The following is a 17,213-nucleotide window of genomic DNA, read 5'->3' on the forward strand; positions in this document are numbered from 1 at the left end:
GTCGGTTAACCCGTGATATCAGTGACTGGGTTTTGTGAGCATCAAGTAAGCCCACTGCCATTATAAGATGGTAGGGTTGCATATGTATAGAGTTTGGGCTCGAGTCACTTTCAGCGTGATGTGCGATTTTCATGGGGAAGTCACAAGAGCATCTGCCTATATACATAATGGATGACTATAGGATTGAGAAATGGAATCCAACAGATGCCTCCCATTAAGGATCCCATTTCTAGGTGGATAAGGATATCGGATCAACAAATGCCTCTCGTTGAGGAATGATATCCGGACCATATATAGTACGAGATCGTATGACTATGCATTGGGTCTAGAGTTGTCCTTGACACGAGCCAATTCTCATGCCAAATGGTAATGTGAGATAGTGGTGACTTATATCCCCAACCATGGATTGATGTGACTTGACCCAACAACCGCAGAGAACCTAATAGACATCTCTTGTTGAAGGAGAGTGATTGAGACCGCCTAGAGGAAATTGGTGTATAACTTAATACATGTCTACCATAGAGACCTCATGATAGAGTTAGAAGCATGATTTCATATTCATTTATTATTTATATTATCATTATTAATTACATATGATTGATGTGGGAGATTGTAAATGGATGCTTGATATGTAGTTGAGTTGACCTCACTGAGTTTTGTTGAACTCACTTCTTTTATATGTATGTTCTTATAGATCTTTCCACAAGTTATGGGGACTCCATTCAAATGGAGGATCCAGAGTCGGCAGAATATTTTGAGGGAGCGACTTGCGAGGAGGTGGACTCGCATGGAGCTTCGTGCCCCGTGCTCGGACTGCTCCTATGGAGCTGGAGAGTTGGCGATATTTTTGGAGTCGATAGTGTCCCTTGTAGCGTTGTGTTATACTTTCACTCTTAAACCTTTAGAGAGGGGCGATGTCACCTTCCATCAAAGTAACTAGAATATTTCCACTGCAAACAATTCCTTCTTTTAAACTCTAATGTTGAGTTTTGATTAACTTTAATTTATGTTTTAACTTTAGTTAATGGAAAATTGTAACCTCATTGATAATTTAGTTTTTATAACTTTAATATTGATATTGATTTATTCTTGATTATATTGTGTCATATGATTGTATGGATTTGTCACTGAACCTTAAACATGTAGCGTATCACCCAACGGGTATTCGGGTATTGACCAGATCCGGCTAGGTGGGGTGTGACAATGTCACTCTATAGAAGCTACATTGGCAACCCAAAGCCTACTAAGAGTGATCTCTATGAATCTCTGGTTCGCTAGTGGGAGAAATTCGAAATCTCAGAAGTAGTCTGTTATAACAAAGCTCTTTTACATGTAGAGTTTGCTTCGATTGAAGCCCGAAAAAGGTAAGAGCGTTGGCCCCTTGGTGGTGTGACCTAGTGATGCTAGAATTCCATCCTTTATTTGCTATTGGTAACTCTGAAGGGCCAAAGCTGCCCATTTGGTTGCAAGTCACCCATCTGGCCGCAAATCACTTCAGTTCCATCATATTGCTATGTGATTGATAATATGAAACATGCAGATGCAAGTTTGGGTGATTTGTTGAACTTTGGACCCAACCATGTATTTGGTTATGATACAATATGAGTTAAACTTAAGAGCAAATTGCACTGGCATCCCAAAATAGAGACCTTAAAGCACTAACACCCCACTTTATATTTAAAAAGCACAGAGATCTCAAAATTGGATTTTTAGTGGATATATTTGCCAAATTTCTCATTGAAAAGAGTTAAATTACTATTTATTTTAAAAAATATCCCTCTATAATAAACATGATTTAAATGAGTAGATGAACACAACTATGTGTGGAATCTTAGGGTACAAGGCATGCATTTTATACACTTAAAGTGGAGTTGCCTTTGGTTTTTTTTTGTGCTTTTGCAAATTTTAAGATGTTTTGGGAGCTAAGCGAATATTTGAAATTTTCTTGTAAGGGTGCAAATTTAGCCTTGGTGATCCTTACTTGCTTTGAGCCTAAATAGAGCCTGGGCTCAAGATTTTAGCCCTAAATCACGGTCGAAGGTGTGCCTAGGATTACCGTTTGTCTCATTTTGGCCCTGATTTTGATTATGTCTTTGATTTTGACCACGATCTTGACACTGATTTTGGCCCTAATCCTGACCCTAATTTTCATCCTAATATTGAGCTTCACACAAACCTTGATTCTAAGCCTGATTTTGACACTAAGTTATTCTAATCCAATGAATTTACTTAGTTTTATATTATTTTTTATTTATTTTTCTATTGTCATTTAGTTAAAATAAATGATTTATATATTTTTAATATGCTATAAAACAGACTAAATCATTTGTTACATCCTTCATTCTTATTAAATATATTTATCTAAATAATTGTTGACTTACTTTTAATAAAAAATCTAATACAATTTTATTATGGTGTTTTAGAATCAAAATTCTAATTAGACTAAGGTACATTTTAAAGGCTCGTACCCATTGGGGTGGGTCCCTTCTCTTTTAAAACGATCTAAAGAGCAAAGATGCTGAAAAGAATGAGTCAATTTCACAATTTTTTATACAATAAAAAAACTTTTTAGAAGAAAAAACTAGCATTTCAAAATACAACATAAATTTAAGGTAATGAATAATTATCCTTAACCTAGGTGTATTCTACTATTAAAATTTCAATTGAACTATTCTAGGTGCTTTTTAATGAATATTATACAACACAACTTTACAAGCTTCTATTATAAATTATAATTCAAAACCAATTCAAGCCATTCTTGCATGTTAGCATAATTTTTATAAATTAACAATCCTAATTTGGAACATCTAAATAAAATTTTAAAATAAAAGTTCTTATTTGAATGACATGTCTATGAATTAATTTTTTTATATGACACAATGTATTAAAAAATAATTAACCATCTCAATCATTGATAAAAGAAGATACATCGGCCTTCAATGAAAATAAACTTATTACAAAATACAAAAATCATCACTTATTATACAATGATAAAATGGCTTATATTTTAAGTTTAATAGATGGATGTAAAAGAGAGTTCATCTCTTCACCTCTTCCTAGTGTTGGTATTTTCTTATATTCTTTTGTGTTTTTTTTTCTTAAATAAGAAATTTTTTTAATCACCGGCATTATGAATTTTAGAAAATACAACTATTCACCACCATAATTAAGAAGGAACACATGTAATTAAGTGTATATGTTAGTCATTTATCTATATAATAAGTTTATAATAGACCATTATTTTTTTATATTAGAATTGAACAAATTGTGCATATCAATTATATTTATGATATAAATTTGATCAGAAACAAGGACAATGTCTAGGTCATGATTAGGGCCAATTAGGACGAGTGACAGGTCAAGGCCAATCAAGGACATAGACATATTCATTATTATCTCTATTTGATAATTTTGACCATTATTATCTCTATTTGACATACCACATGTGATTGCACAATATATAGCAATGTATAAAATCATATAGTTCAAATGTGAGAAGTACCTTATATTAAGTATTTGTGTATATTAATAAAATAGGATTAATTTATTTTCCTTGTTCCTCTTTGAGGACTCAAGTTTCAACTTTAATTTCCTTGACATAAAAAATCAATTGCAAAACAAAACTTTTGGAGGAATCTCTTTTAAGAATATCAAGCACATTCGAGGTACTAGACATTTTTTTCTTCTAGGAATAGGGTACTAGACATTTATTCTCCCAAACCATATATATTCTTCACATAACTGGATGTATAATCCATGTAATGGGCTCAACATCTTCCAAATGCATTAAATTGAACATGCATTCACAAAAAAATATTTTCTATGACTAACACCACCTCTTAGTGAAAGATGTCATGGGTTTGACTTTCCCTAATATTGTATATAATGGTTCCCCACCCCTCAAAAATAAAAGTTCCAAAAAAGAAAGAAAAAGATATCCTTTCTAGTGAGAGAATCAAGCTTATTTTTTTTTCATTGGAAAATACAAGTGATTGATGTACCGGTAGTGTACCCGCCTATACTTTCGGCAAGTTTAGTTTCAAAGAACCTGTCAGTACTAGACGTCTAGAAATCAACAAAAATGTTTGAGTTAGTTTATAGGTTTGTCGTCACAAAAGGAAATATCTTGTTTATTTATTAATAATAACTTTTTAATTTGAGCAAAGAATTTGTGTTAATACAAGGGAAATATAGGAAGATTACAGGCCGATAGTATAACTTTTCCACTAGAATTGTTACAAAAGATGGTATCTAAATTTGGGGGGGGGGGGGGGGGAATCATCCAGGGTCAAATTGAATCTCGTTAGGAACTCGGAGAAAACCTGCAAGCAAATCAGCTCCTTGGTTGAGTTCACGAACGTTGTGTAAGAAGAAACAGTCTGACATCTTCTTTGAAGGGTGCAAATGTTATCGATCAAAGGATTAACATACTAGGGAGCTCTGGTGACTTTTCTCCATTCTCTTTGATTTTCTATTTATTTGATGATGTGGTTGTGACTTAGTGTTCCTCTAGTATTAACTAGAAATAGAATGTTGATTATATTCTCATTATTATTATCATTTGGTGATAGTGGAAGTTTGGATGGACTTCGATAACGGTATCGTGGTTTTTTTCTTGTGGGTTTTCCACGTTAAAAATTTATGTGTGTTTGTTGTAATTTGTTTATTGAATGCTTGATCAATTATTGTTGTGGTTGTTATTTTACTTTACACTAACATATTGTTTAGCCTCCCATCAGTTATCTCCACATCCTTTCTTTATATACTCTGATATTAAACCCTTTTAATATTAATTTTATTTCCATTATTCTAGCTAGAATTATAGTATTAATCTAGAGACTCTAATAGAAATGATATTTTGACCATTACACAAAATTACTCTTATTTATAAAAGCAGAAATCTGTGTGAATAGAAAAAGAATACACAGTCACCTAAAAATAAAAAAGTAAAAGAATTAAATAATGTATTTTTGTGCTTCTCATTTCTACCCAGGGAAAAAAGGAATCCGGATCTTCTCCCCGTCGGGGGAGCCCCCATGGCTTCCTGACCACATATATCAGTGGGGCCCATTGGTGTTGAAAAAGTTTTTTTTTTATTTTTATTTTTTCCTAAAAAGTGTTTTTTACCGTGGACCCCACTAATATATGTGGTCAGGAAGCGTCGAGGAGCACTTTGTGCTCCCCGTCGGGGTCGGTGATTCGGACTTGGAAAAAAGAGTGCGGATCCTCACCCCGTCGGGGCGCACTCCCCGACGGCTCCCACCCACAAATACGGGGGCCCACTTTTTTTGAAAAAACAAAAAAACTTCACATTTTTACCTGTGGGTCCAACGTGTTTGTGTGGTTGGGAAGCCGTCGGGGAGCAGTCTGTGCTCCCCCAACGGGGTGAGGATCCGGACTCGGGAAAAAAACTCCACTTGGCAACGCTCCGGAATCTGTGTCACGGGATATGACCAGAAGGTTAAAAGTGTAAAATAACCATTGACCGCAATTCCTTTTAATTTCTTCGAAATTCTCTGCGTTTCAAAGAATCTGAAAGTTGAGACATACAGAACTCAGACGAAAAAAACGATTCAACATGGAAAGTATCGCAACCTTCACCAATTCTTTCTCATTTTTATCAATTTAGTCCCATTAATCCATTTAGATTGTGCAGTCTCTTCGTTTCATCTTGTTTTCTCCCCTTTTTAATGCAGGTTTGCTTGGTATGTTTGTTGCCGCTCTTCCTTGTTCCGATCGTGAACGTCTTACCCCTCCTATTCGATTTCATCATGGTAAGAGTTTCCCTGCGTTTTCTTACTTGTTTTTGCATTTGGGTTAGTGATTATAATTCGTCCTTCTTTATGCGTTTCGGACGATTATGCTTCTAGATTCTTTTGTAAATTCTATCCTATTTTGGTACTTCTCTATCAAAAAAAAAAAAAAAAACCTAATTTTGTGCTTCTATATCTATTTTCCTTTTGTAGGGTAAAGTGTATAATCTTTTGGGTTGGGAGTACAGGAAGCCCGAAAGGGCTCCACCTGCTTGTCCAATGAAACCCGCTTCTGCCAAGGCCACCAAAGTAAGTTACTTTTCAAATTGCTTTTATTATCCCTCTTGATTCATCGACTTCTGCCATCATTACAATTGGATCTTCTGAGCGTGTAGAAGATTCATTTATTCTATATTTATTTCAGTTTGTGTAAAAAATGGTTGATAGATGAAAGGCAGTTTGAGCTGAGATGTAAAACTGATGGTGTCAGGCGTTGGTGCAGCGGGGTGTCAGTTTATGGGATACTATTGCAATTTAAACTAAACCATACATGTTTCTTTTCTTGGGGTTGGGGTGGGGTGGGGTTGGATTTCTCTTCGGACGAGTGCTTAATGCTGGTGAAATTTTATATATAAGGTGATAGGTTCCATCTTATCTAGGAGATGTCTACAACACCACATTGATTTGTGTTTACTCGGCTAACCTTATGAATTACTTATCTTATGAAATATGCTGGAAGTCACATTCTCCAACTCGCTATGAGTTGTATTTAGAAAGTGGCAAGTCAGCAGGATTCCTATGCTCATTGAAATGGAAAAATATGGATAAAAGAGACTTAGTTTTAAATTATGGATTGCTTTCCATCTTGTTAATATTTGGAATACTACCCTGATCATTGTGTTTGTTTCTATTTGAAGAAAATGTTTTGACCAAAGTTTTGACCATGTTTTGGTCAAACCCTTTGTATGATATGCATGATCTTGATCAAAATTCACAGTTTTGTGAATTTTGATCAAATTTTGACAATACTTCAAGTTTCTCTATCGTTTTTGCTAGTTTCAACGTGAAGAGAAAAACCAATTAGAAAACCTCAATGTTGATGTTTGGCCAATTCACTTGCTGATCTTTATAATAAACAATGAATAATATTTGATAATTATGAAGTGGTCTCTATTGGTATGCTTATTCATTCATAAAGCATATTTTAGTTGTTTAATTGAATGTGTTTATGGTTTTTATTTTCTGTAGACTACGTCATACTATGTTCTGTGTACACTACCAGCAAAGGGTCTGTAGCTAAACTACCTTTTCTTAATGTTTTTTGTTTACCGTGTAAGGTTTCATTATGTTTATAGGACCTAAATAGAAGTTGTGGGGACTGATTTTGCAACCTGGACCTTCCAAATTCCAACAGAAACCAACTTCAGGTCTTAATTGAAATTTGCAGTCTCGAGCCTGGAAGAAACCAAGCAGGAAGCCAAAACTTCAATCTTGCTTCTACAAATGGAGATGGAAGTTTGTGTCCTGTAGAATCATCAAAGAAAACGTGTTGTCCATGGACCAACAAATTATCTAGCCATTTCTCTTGCTTTCATGCATGTGTAGCTTTTTATGCATTGCGCATGTAGGACAAAACATGAAGAAAACAGGCCAAAACACTAATAGTTTGTATATTCCTAGAATATCTTTGGGGCCTCAAGATCAAATTATAGAGATTTTATCCATGGGGAATTTAGGAGCTCAATTTAATGGAACCTATTGTAGTTGCTATATTTATTAATGTCTAATTTCTATTCTTGGCATGTCGGCTGATCTATAAAGCCTAATAATTTTTAATCTTAGTTACTTTATACTTCATTGCCACTAGTTACTACATTGGTAGTTTCTATTTCTTTGTAAAGCTTGTGTAAGGTATTGCCTCTTTCTTCCACTGATGCAAGTAGACTACCTTGGGCCAGCCAAATCCAGTTGGGTATCCGAGTGGAGATGAACTGGTCCAGCTTTGAGTCTAGTAAGATTATAGAAACTTAAGTTTTTATTTGGGGAAATATTCTTTTATTTATTTTAGAAGTTAGTTGCATCAAATTTTTAGTTCCTAATTTTGTTTCCTTATCATGGTACTAACCATTTCGGTAGGTACCGAAACAAAACTAGGGTTGATATGAGAATATGTAATATCTCGGCAAGATTTTGCCAACAGTTGAAATCTTGCGAGATTTACAAAATCTTGTGAGAATTTCGATCGAAATTCACTATTAAAGGCTCATTTTTGTTGAAATTTTGCCCCTTTTTGAGCAAAACTTCAATAGAGCATGTTTTGGGTGATTTTATGCTACCAAGTGCAACATTTGTGATTTTGGAGTGGATCTTGTTGGCAAATGCGTGCATGAGGTGTTCGGGCCCAAGCCCAAACTGCAAAGAAAATGCCGAGACACAAGGTGATATAAGCCTCTACTAGCTTGGGAGTGCTGCCCCATGCACCCACGCAGGGGTGGCCTCTCGGACCCCCGCCTACTCACCGGGGAGTGGGACCTTGTGTTCGTCGTGGGGAAGGTTATCGGCAACAGAATGAGGAGCATGAGCCATACCCAACACATGGAAATAATATATGTTGTACACTGTGGGCCGATCTACAAACTCATGATGTTGATATCTATTTTTTATTTTTCAATGTGGATGGGCATGGAAATAATATATTTACATTTGTTAAAATTTATGTTCCAGAACTTCCAATTTTGCCGAATACAGCAGGGCATGTGCCAATCAAGAACACCACTTTGCGTTAGATTTTAGGAAAAAAGAATGTCTCATTGTGTTTATTGGCCTCAAATTAAGTTGGACACAAAAAACCAGGCCAAAATAACCCCAAAAACCCACCAAAACATTCAATCAAAATAAAAAAGAAATTCTGAACAGGGGAATTTCGGTATTCCGCCCATCTCGCCAAAGGGCAAGATGGCAAGATGGGGCGAAATTTCGAACTATGTTCCTTATTTGAATTTCCTAGTTAGAGAGTGTCTTATTTATGATGTCATTCCCTCATCATTGGAGACAGGTTGAATAGAATGAATTGAGTTTATGGTTGGGTGGCTTTTGGGCTGTGCTTGTGCATTCTGCTTTCCTTGCCCCCTCTTGTATGCCATTTTCTTTTCTCTTTCCCCTGCATTTCTCCCTAGCTGCCTTTTCTTCTAACCTGAAACTTTCATCAATTTGGTTCAAGGCCTCAGTTCCTATGTCCTTCCCTGTATATCTCTCACCCAATTATTATTCTTCTTACTCTCCTCTTCTATTACTGTTCTTTGACAAGTGGCAGTGTGATACACACACATATGCATGTACCCCTCGACTCCAACAACCACTTCTCTTATCTCCCACCACTGAAGCCCTTGAACCCAGGTTTCCCCTCCTGTATTGTACTTCTCATCCCTTAATTTTTTTTAATAGAAAAAAAACAAAGAAAGAAAAATCCAACTCTGGTTGGCGTTACAATTCATTGAAAGTTTGAAACATTCAGTCCCATTTTCCCTTTGATTGTCAAGTCAATCACGGCAATATGAACTTTTTTCTCCGCGAGGGAGACACCCCAAACCACCTTTCTACTCTCCTCATTATGCACCCATATAAGACTCTAAACCCAAGGGTAACAGTTACAAATTTGTTTTTAAGCTCCAATAGTTTAGGAGGAAATCTCAGGCACAAAATTAATACAAAAATGAATCAGATTAAGTACTTCAGTGAATAGATGTGAAACCAGCCTGTAGAAAGGCATCAAACTCAGGCCAAATGTTGCCTTTGAAGAAGGGCAAATATGCTGAAAGTTTCCCCAACTTCTGGTGGTTTAATGAGAAGATATTGCAGAAGTTCCAAATTAGAAACTACGGTTCTCCAGGTCTGATCCGCTCCGCTACCTATTGGGATTGAAGTTTGGACTGTAAGGAGGTCTAGTGAAGGTGATGACTGGGTGGAAAATTGGATTTTATGTTCATGGAATGGAAACAGAAAGTAGGGCCTATAAATGAAAGGGAATCTCTGTGGAGCAATCCAGCCGATGGAATGGGTCAGGATGGGATTGAGTGGGTTGGCTGACAGGGCGACTATGTTTCAAAAAAAGCAGCTTCTGTTGAAGGGTTGTGAAATTACCAAGCTTAAATGGTTGAAGTGAAAAGCAACTTCTGGAATGGTGCAGCAGGTCTGATGATGGATGAAAGTAACAGCAGACTCCAGTAGTCCTTCAGTGGTTGTAGCAGCTTCAATAACACAGTTCAATTAGCATCTGAATGCAAAGAGAAGAGATGGGTGAAGATAGAAAAATGGGAGTGGGAAATGGGCTATTTCAGACCTGGGTCTCTCACCGACAGCTACCTCAGCTGTTGAACATGGAATACTCCATAAGCATAGGCAACATGGACTGCAAATTTGATTAATCAAAAGTCTGGTCTTCTATTGTTGCATTGAAAAGCCTATTTATGGCTTGGATAAAGCTTTACAAGAAATAAAATTTGCTAAAATTGAAACTAAACAGAATTTAGGAACTTGAGAAATAAGAAAGTAATGAAAATAGCAACTTCTGATCTTGGCCACCATAAATTCTAGGAATGTTCCTACTAAATCAAATAAGGGTGTTGCCACTTTCATGTGAATAGTAGCGAAGGAACCTAGGGTTGGGTCAGTCAACTAGAGGTTGGACCCTTTATTCTTAGGGTTTACTTGCTAATGAGCCTCCCACTAGGGGCACAATATGTGTAACAAAGTGTTGCGTGAATTTCTGTTTATTTACTTAGTAATTTCTATTTTAGAGGTCATATGACCACTTAAAAGTCAGATGACTTAAGTAGAATTGGCTGGTCCACTCTTAAGTGAAGGTCAAATAGGTCTTTTACTTAATTAGACTTCAATTTGTTTCAATTCAGTCAGTCAATAGGTCAGAAGTCTATTAAGTTCGTTTATAAGACAGTTCTAAGTCTAAATCTATTCCTATTGGATGGAGGACTTTCATTGGAAGGCATCAAACTCTCTCTATTCCCTTTCAGTGGGACGACGAGAAAGTTGAAATTTATATTATTTGTACTCAAACTGTTGAGAATAATTCTGAGTGGAGAGCTACTGAGAGTTGACGTTTCCCTGGTGGTTCAAAGTGCAGGAGGGTCCCTTTGGGTGCTTAGGTGTTTAAAACTAAACTCCTTTGCTGAGTGTGGAATCGGTCTTCTTAGATCTGCCATTATGAGGCTGACTTGGTAAGGAGATCAACCCTCCATCCCCTTCTTTCCCCCTTAATTTTCTCCATTCAATGCCTGTGACAGCCCAAGCAAACTATCTAAACCTATCTTCCATTAAATCCTAACAAACCTAGTATCTGCAACTCCTTTTATCGTAATTTAACCATGAGAAAACCTAATCTTTCTATGGAAGCCATCATCCCGAGAGCACCTCCACTTGCTCTAAACCCATCACCTGATTCGCCTTCAAACCTGTTGATCAGCCCTTCCTACATTCCCTCAACCAGCTCTTTTTTCCTCCAATTACATAGGAAATAAGAAAATTAAAAGGAGGAGAAGATAAGAAAACAGGGTTGCAGGGGGGGGGGGTTGGCAGGGGGATGGGCTATCCCAGCATTGGGTCTCTTACCCACAGCTATTTCTGCTGTGGAACATGGATTTTATTCCAGAACTGAGGTCACTAGGCCAGAAATTCAAAATTTTTCTGAGTTAAATTTTCTGTTGCAATGAAAAGGGCCTATTTATAGCTTGAATGAAGCCTTACAAGATCAAAATTACTAAATAATTGCTAAGCAACTGAAAGTTTAAATTAGAAACTTCCTATAAACATCAAAATACCTAGAAGAGAAATAAAACCAAAAATAGAAGCTACCTAATGAAATAAAATATACTTTCTAAAACTTAAAATGGAAATTAAACTATTGCAGCATTAAGATAAAATCTTTCTCCATTTGATTGGCACACAAGATCTTCTAATAAGCATTTCCAGATAAGGCATATGTTGGCTGTGATACTGTTCATGTGAAGAGTGTTGTGAACAGTATTTGGTCTTTCTCTTCTCGTTCATGCTTCTATTTGGAGATGGGCTGCCTTATGTAATGCGCCATTGGCGCAGCAAAAACTTGCCACATTATCAGGCCGGTTTGGCTCTCACAGCATTCACATTGAACAATTTTGCTGAGCTGGGTTTGGGACTCGTTCCTAGGGATGCAAATGAGTTTGTGATCAATACCCCTTTGATTTCCTCGGAAACATCCACTACCACACTGTTGGCTTCAGTCAAAACTATCTTTTCTAGTGTTCAGCTAGCTTCTCTCTTTTTTTTTTTCTTTCGGGGGGGGGGGGAGTGAAGGAGAAGATAAAGCAAGAGGCTGCCAAACGAAAGAATAACAAACTTGTTCTATAGCTTCTGCTGAGACAACGTCCTTGGATTTCTGCCATGCAATGAAGGTCCCTTGCTCGGGAATCAGGACACAATGAGAATACCTTGTTCTTGGGCAAGTATCTGTAAGTGAAGTTCAGGTAGTATAAAATGAAATGCAAGGCTGCAGCATTTGGACCTTGGTATGTGATAGAAATGTTGTCAGTAGCCTTGTATGTTCTCACTCAGGCTTCCAGTCAAAAGAAGTCAAATTTCCTTTGACCTATCTAGTCTGAAATTGGCATGGGGAATTCGAGTTCGTCACGTCCTTGTTCACCATTGTCCACTCTCCCAATCCTTGGGTTTGCAACTGTCTAGACAGAGGAAGGGCCCAAACTGATTACAAGTGACATATTAGAAGAAAATAGAAAGAGAATCTTTCCCAGAATTTTGAACATTGCAACAGCTGACTTCCTGAATTTGTTCCAGCAGTGACAAAATCACCACTGTCCAAGAGTGTTATCCTGACCTTGTTGAAGTTGAGCTCCCATTGCTGCAGATTCCTACATCTTCTCAGAAATTCCACATCCTCCTAGCACTGTTGGCTCCAGTTCCTCCTGTGGTTTGTTTAAAACACCCAATCTGCAACCCTACAACCTTTATTTTATTTCCTAAACTACTCGTCTTTTTGTCCTATTCTAGCTTACCTTTTATTTTTTTTTGTTCCAGCACTCTTGTTCATCCTTGGTCTTTTTGTTACACCACATTTTTTTTCTTCTTCTCTTTGTTTCACAGTTCCATAAAGTACAATTCTGCAACCATTATCATAGACCCACCACATCATGGAGATTGATCAATACAAGATTACTCTTTTTGACTAGCAATGGATTCCCAAAACTGCAGACTGAGCTGTAAAAAATGACGACAAGTCAGGAGGTTGCTAATAGGAATAAACCTTTCTATGATAAGATGTCAAACATGATACAATAGTCAAAAGATAAGTACGAAAAATGAAAATTACCATAAAATTGTAGTACATGGTCCTATAAATGTTGTGATTGGCCCAATTTCAGTTGTTAAACCCAATGAGTGGGTTTACTGAAGAAGACGTTTGCTACAAACCATCAGAAGATTGTGACGGTTGACCTCGGGATGTTGGATTGTCACCCCATCAAAGTTTATATTTGTGGATACCAATCAAAGGGTGTTGAATGCAATTTTTTTCTCTACACCAGGGGAACTGGTGCATGTAGGTACCTTGGACTGACCCAAATCCAGCTGGTTCTTGTGGTGGAGATGAACCAGGTCTAGTAGGACTTGAGGGATTTAAGTTATTTGGGGAAATAATGTCTTCTGGTAAAATTTTAGGAGTAAGCTGCATAGGATATTTGATTTGTAATTTTTTTCGGTTTCCTTATTTGAATTAGTTTCCTGGTTAAGAGTGTTAAGTCTTATTTTAGGAGTCTTTCTGTTTTTCTTTATAAATGATGCAATACCCCATCGTTGGAGAAAGATTGAATAGAATGATAGACTTTATGGTTGAAAAGCTTTTGGCTGTGTGTTTACACCCTTTTCCCTTTCTTATGTGGAATTTTCTTCTCTCTTTGGCCCTCCAACTCTGATTTCTCCGCAGATTCCCTTTCTCCTAACAGTGCAAACACCCATTGTAAGGAAGGACTGATTATTGAAGAAAAAAATTCTGGCCATTCTTGAAATTTATTATGGAAGATCCACCTTATTTCAATAGTTAAGATATAGGATATAGGTATGGTTGAGGACTCAGGCTGAGATCGCCATTCCTCCATCGCCCCTTCTCTTAGAGAGTTAGTCTTGTTATAGGAGTATTCTATTTAGTGTTACTGATCTGCACTGGTACCATCACTCAAGTGCATCAGAGGTTCTGTCTGTTCTTTGTGGTTGTTGATTTCAACCATTTTTCTGACTTGATGGTATTTGTCCATCTGCCTACCTCACTGGACCAAAAAATTGTCAAATGGCCAAATAATGGTAGCAACTTCTTCTGTGATTCAAAGGCACAAGGTACCATAGACATTCATGTACCTACATGTATCTTCTGCAGACCAGTGGTTACATGTGATTTATCATTATTTTTTGAAGCCTATTCTGATCATCTAGGTTTTGTTTTCGAAATTAGAATTCCAGTTGGTGCATCAACTATGGACTTATATACCAATATCAAATTTGTGAAGAAGTTTGAAGAGAGATAGAATGCCCTGAGGATACTTGCAAACTTGGCAGTGAGATGTAATCTATGGAGGGTGACTGATGCACTCATGCACCTCTGTAATGGTCAAATACAGGACCATGACCATGATCCCCTCTTCATACATTTACTGTTTCTTGTTAATAGTTTGGTTTGCTGTAGGGATCAGTGGTCTTTATAAAAGGTTGAGGCATGCCACACTCTTAATTGTCCATCTTTTAAATGTGGCATACGTTATGATGTCAGGGTTGAATATATGTCAGCTGATTGATTTTTTGGTGGGTTGTTCTGTAAACACAAAGTAAATCTAACTTCAAGGTCAGGCTGTTCAGCTGCACATTTGGTGGTGTTTGTTTTGTTAACCATGGGGACATATCTAATGCCAGCCCCAGGCAACAGCCATTTCCTTGCAACACTTCTTTTTCTGTCATAGATGCACTTGTATTTCCGTTCTTCTTTCAAATTTTAGATGTGCAGTGGCCTAGGCCCATTTTTAGATGTAAATGTGCTTGGCTTCAAGCAAGAAAGCTTAGTGTGTTTCTCCTTGTGTGCAGGTAGGCGAAGAGCTCGGGACAGCACCGCTTAACCATACAGCGTCAGCGGGAGCGGACGATAAGAAGCATGACTGAGGATGTAACTCCAATGACAATTCTACATTCATGCCATCCAATGTCTACTCACTCTGTGCCCCAGGGTGTTAACTTCTAGATCATTAGTTTTGGTGTCAGAGAACTTTGAGACAATAATAAGACAAGGTTTGATTCTATGTTGTGTTGATATTGGTCAAGAGTATCAAAGAAAACATTTTATGAAGGTCTAAGCAGGGAATATAAATGGAAACCCTCTGTAGCATACTGAGTTTATGACCTGTGGCCCAAGTTGATTTAGGAGGAGAGCCTTCACGCTATAGCTCACTAGCAAAATGCAATGATGGAAGCGAGGAATCATCACTTTGGTGTCTCATCCTGTGATGGTTCTTCTCCCTTCCAGGAGTTGCCCTATTACCTACTCTGAAGGACTTGCATCCTTTCTGCCAGACTCAAGTCTGGCCCCATGTAATTGGTAGAGGGCAATTCTTTGATGGGCTAGCCTGGCCGCTCTAGCCTTCCCTTTCATAGTTCAAAAAACTGCAAGCCGTTCTGGAGCAATGTCAAATGGAGGACCAGCTCTCTGGTCTGAATTCATCCACTTATTGCATGGGTGATACAATAATAATACCTAACACCATAGTTGTCAAGTCACTAATCTTGGATTAAATTTGGTTTTCATTTGAATCCTTGTATGATCCTGTTCTATGACTTTAGGTAACTCAGAAGTAGGCAGAGGCCAGAGGTTCGAAGTATATTTGCTGTGCTCCAAATTATGCAGGGTGACTTGCTATGGAAAGATGAGAGTGTATTTAGTAATTTCATAAGATCACTCCTCTTGAAGTACAACTTCAAGCACATGGAAAGTAGAGTTCTTGAGAACCAGTACCTATAAAATAGCCAGAACCCAGTATGGCTCCCACAAGTATTGAACCCCTGGAAGGGATTTCAATTTTGTATCCTAACTGTGGTCTAAACAACGCTCAATTCTGGTGTTGGATCTGACAACCAGGCTGTTTCTGTTAGATGAAATGTGAGTACGAAACAAGGGTCCCCTAACAGATGGGCTGGCGGGACAAGGATGAATTATAGCCTCTACTTGCGTGTAGTAGGTGGCGAGGACGCTTTGTACTATGTACCCTCCAAAAATTAGTAGCTGTTCCATCTTTCAAGGTCTGCAGCATGGATTTTGGAATCCAGCCCGTGTTTGGTTCTACAATTCCTGAACCGTGAATTTCAGGGAATTATGATTTCAAGAGAAAAAAAATCGATCGTTTGATTCTATATTGTCTTGGATCAACGTGACTCCATAGAATCCAGTGGATTTTGCAATTTAGTGTAAAAACATGATAATTCCATGGAGATGTGGTTTTCAAATAGAATCATGAAAATTCAAGCATGGTATAAATGTAGGTGATTCTACAGAATCACCCTGTATAGTGAGAAAGAGAATTCCGACTCTTAACCCTAGTCTCTATCTCGCGAGAAAGGCGATGTCCATCGACTCATAACCTTGGTCTCTTGTTTCACAAGAAAGGCGAACTTCATTGATCAACTCTTGAGCTGTCTCTTTGCAACTCCCAATGCACGTCTCTTGATCTTCGTCTTTGTTGGCTTTTGCAAACTCAAGTTGGTCCGGCACCATCTTCTTATTCAGCTTCTACCAAATTAAAGGCAGGCATCAACAATTGGCTTGAAATATTCTCTGTTTTGTGATTTTATTTGAAGTTGCTTTTAGCCCTTCTGTTATTTTTTGAGCTTTTAGCCCTTTTTTTGACTCAATGAATTAGATGGGAGTTGGTGATACTGTAGAAACCTGTTTAATGTATATCCAATCTTGTGTTAGAATGTAGTGGAAGTTGAACCTATATTTTATCTATGTTTGTCCTCTGTTTTGTGAAGTTTTGGTTTGAATCGTTTGATAATGAATGTCTACTAGTAGTATATATTGAATGTTCATGTATTGACTTGATATCCAGATCTATCTGTCAATTGAATTTGTCTCTCTCTTAGAAAAACCTTATTCATGTTATGTGGAATGGTTTTGAGTCACGGGACTCATGGCATTGTTCCATTTATATTATATTTGATTGCTTTCCTAACTTCTGAGTTTGTCTTCCTCTTCAATCCTTAGATTTTGATAGAATTGAACAACTACTCTAACTACTTGTATCAACCATGTTTCCATTATAGCCACCTGGTAGTTGTTTCACCAGCAGAGGACTGAAATTTGAAGAGGAGTCATTTGGGTCCATGCATAGTGTAGGTTGGTATGACCCGGAGGTTTAAATT

The 17,213-nt window shown here is 37.4% G+C and overlaps 1 protein-coding gene across 1 annotated transcript; it reads left to right on the forward strand.

The window, feature by feature from the left end:
* Positions 1-5,477: 5,477 nt before the first annotated feature.
* On the forward strand, positions 5,478-15,212 carry LOC149021851 (uncharacterized). Its single transcript, XM_089150029.1, has 4 exons — positions 5,478-5,580; positions 5,696-5,774; positions 5,967-6,062; positions 14,889-15,212. Coding segments are annotated over exons 1-4 (252 nt in total). The 5' UTR covers positions 5,478-5,578; the 3' UTR covers positions 14,964-15,212.
* The last annotated feature ends 2,001 nt before the right edge of the window (positions 15,213-17,213 follow it).

This window comes from Hakea prostrata, chromosome 3 (assembly GCF_041222555.1).
Source record: "Hakea prostrata isolate BN-2017 chromosome 3, UWA_Hpros_2, whole genome shotgun sequence".
In the NCBI taxonomy this organism is placed as follows: Eukaryota; Viridiplantae; Streptophyta; class Magnoliopsida; order Proteales; family Proteaceae; genus Hakea; species Hakea prostrata.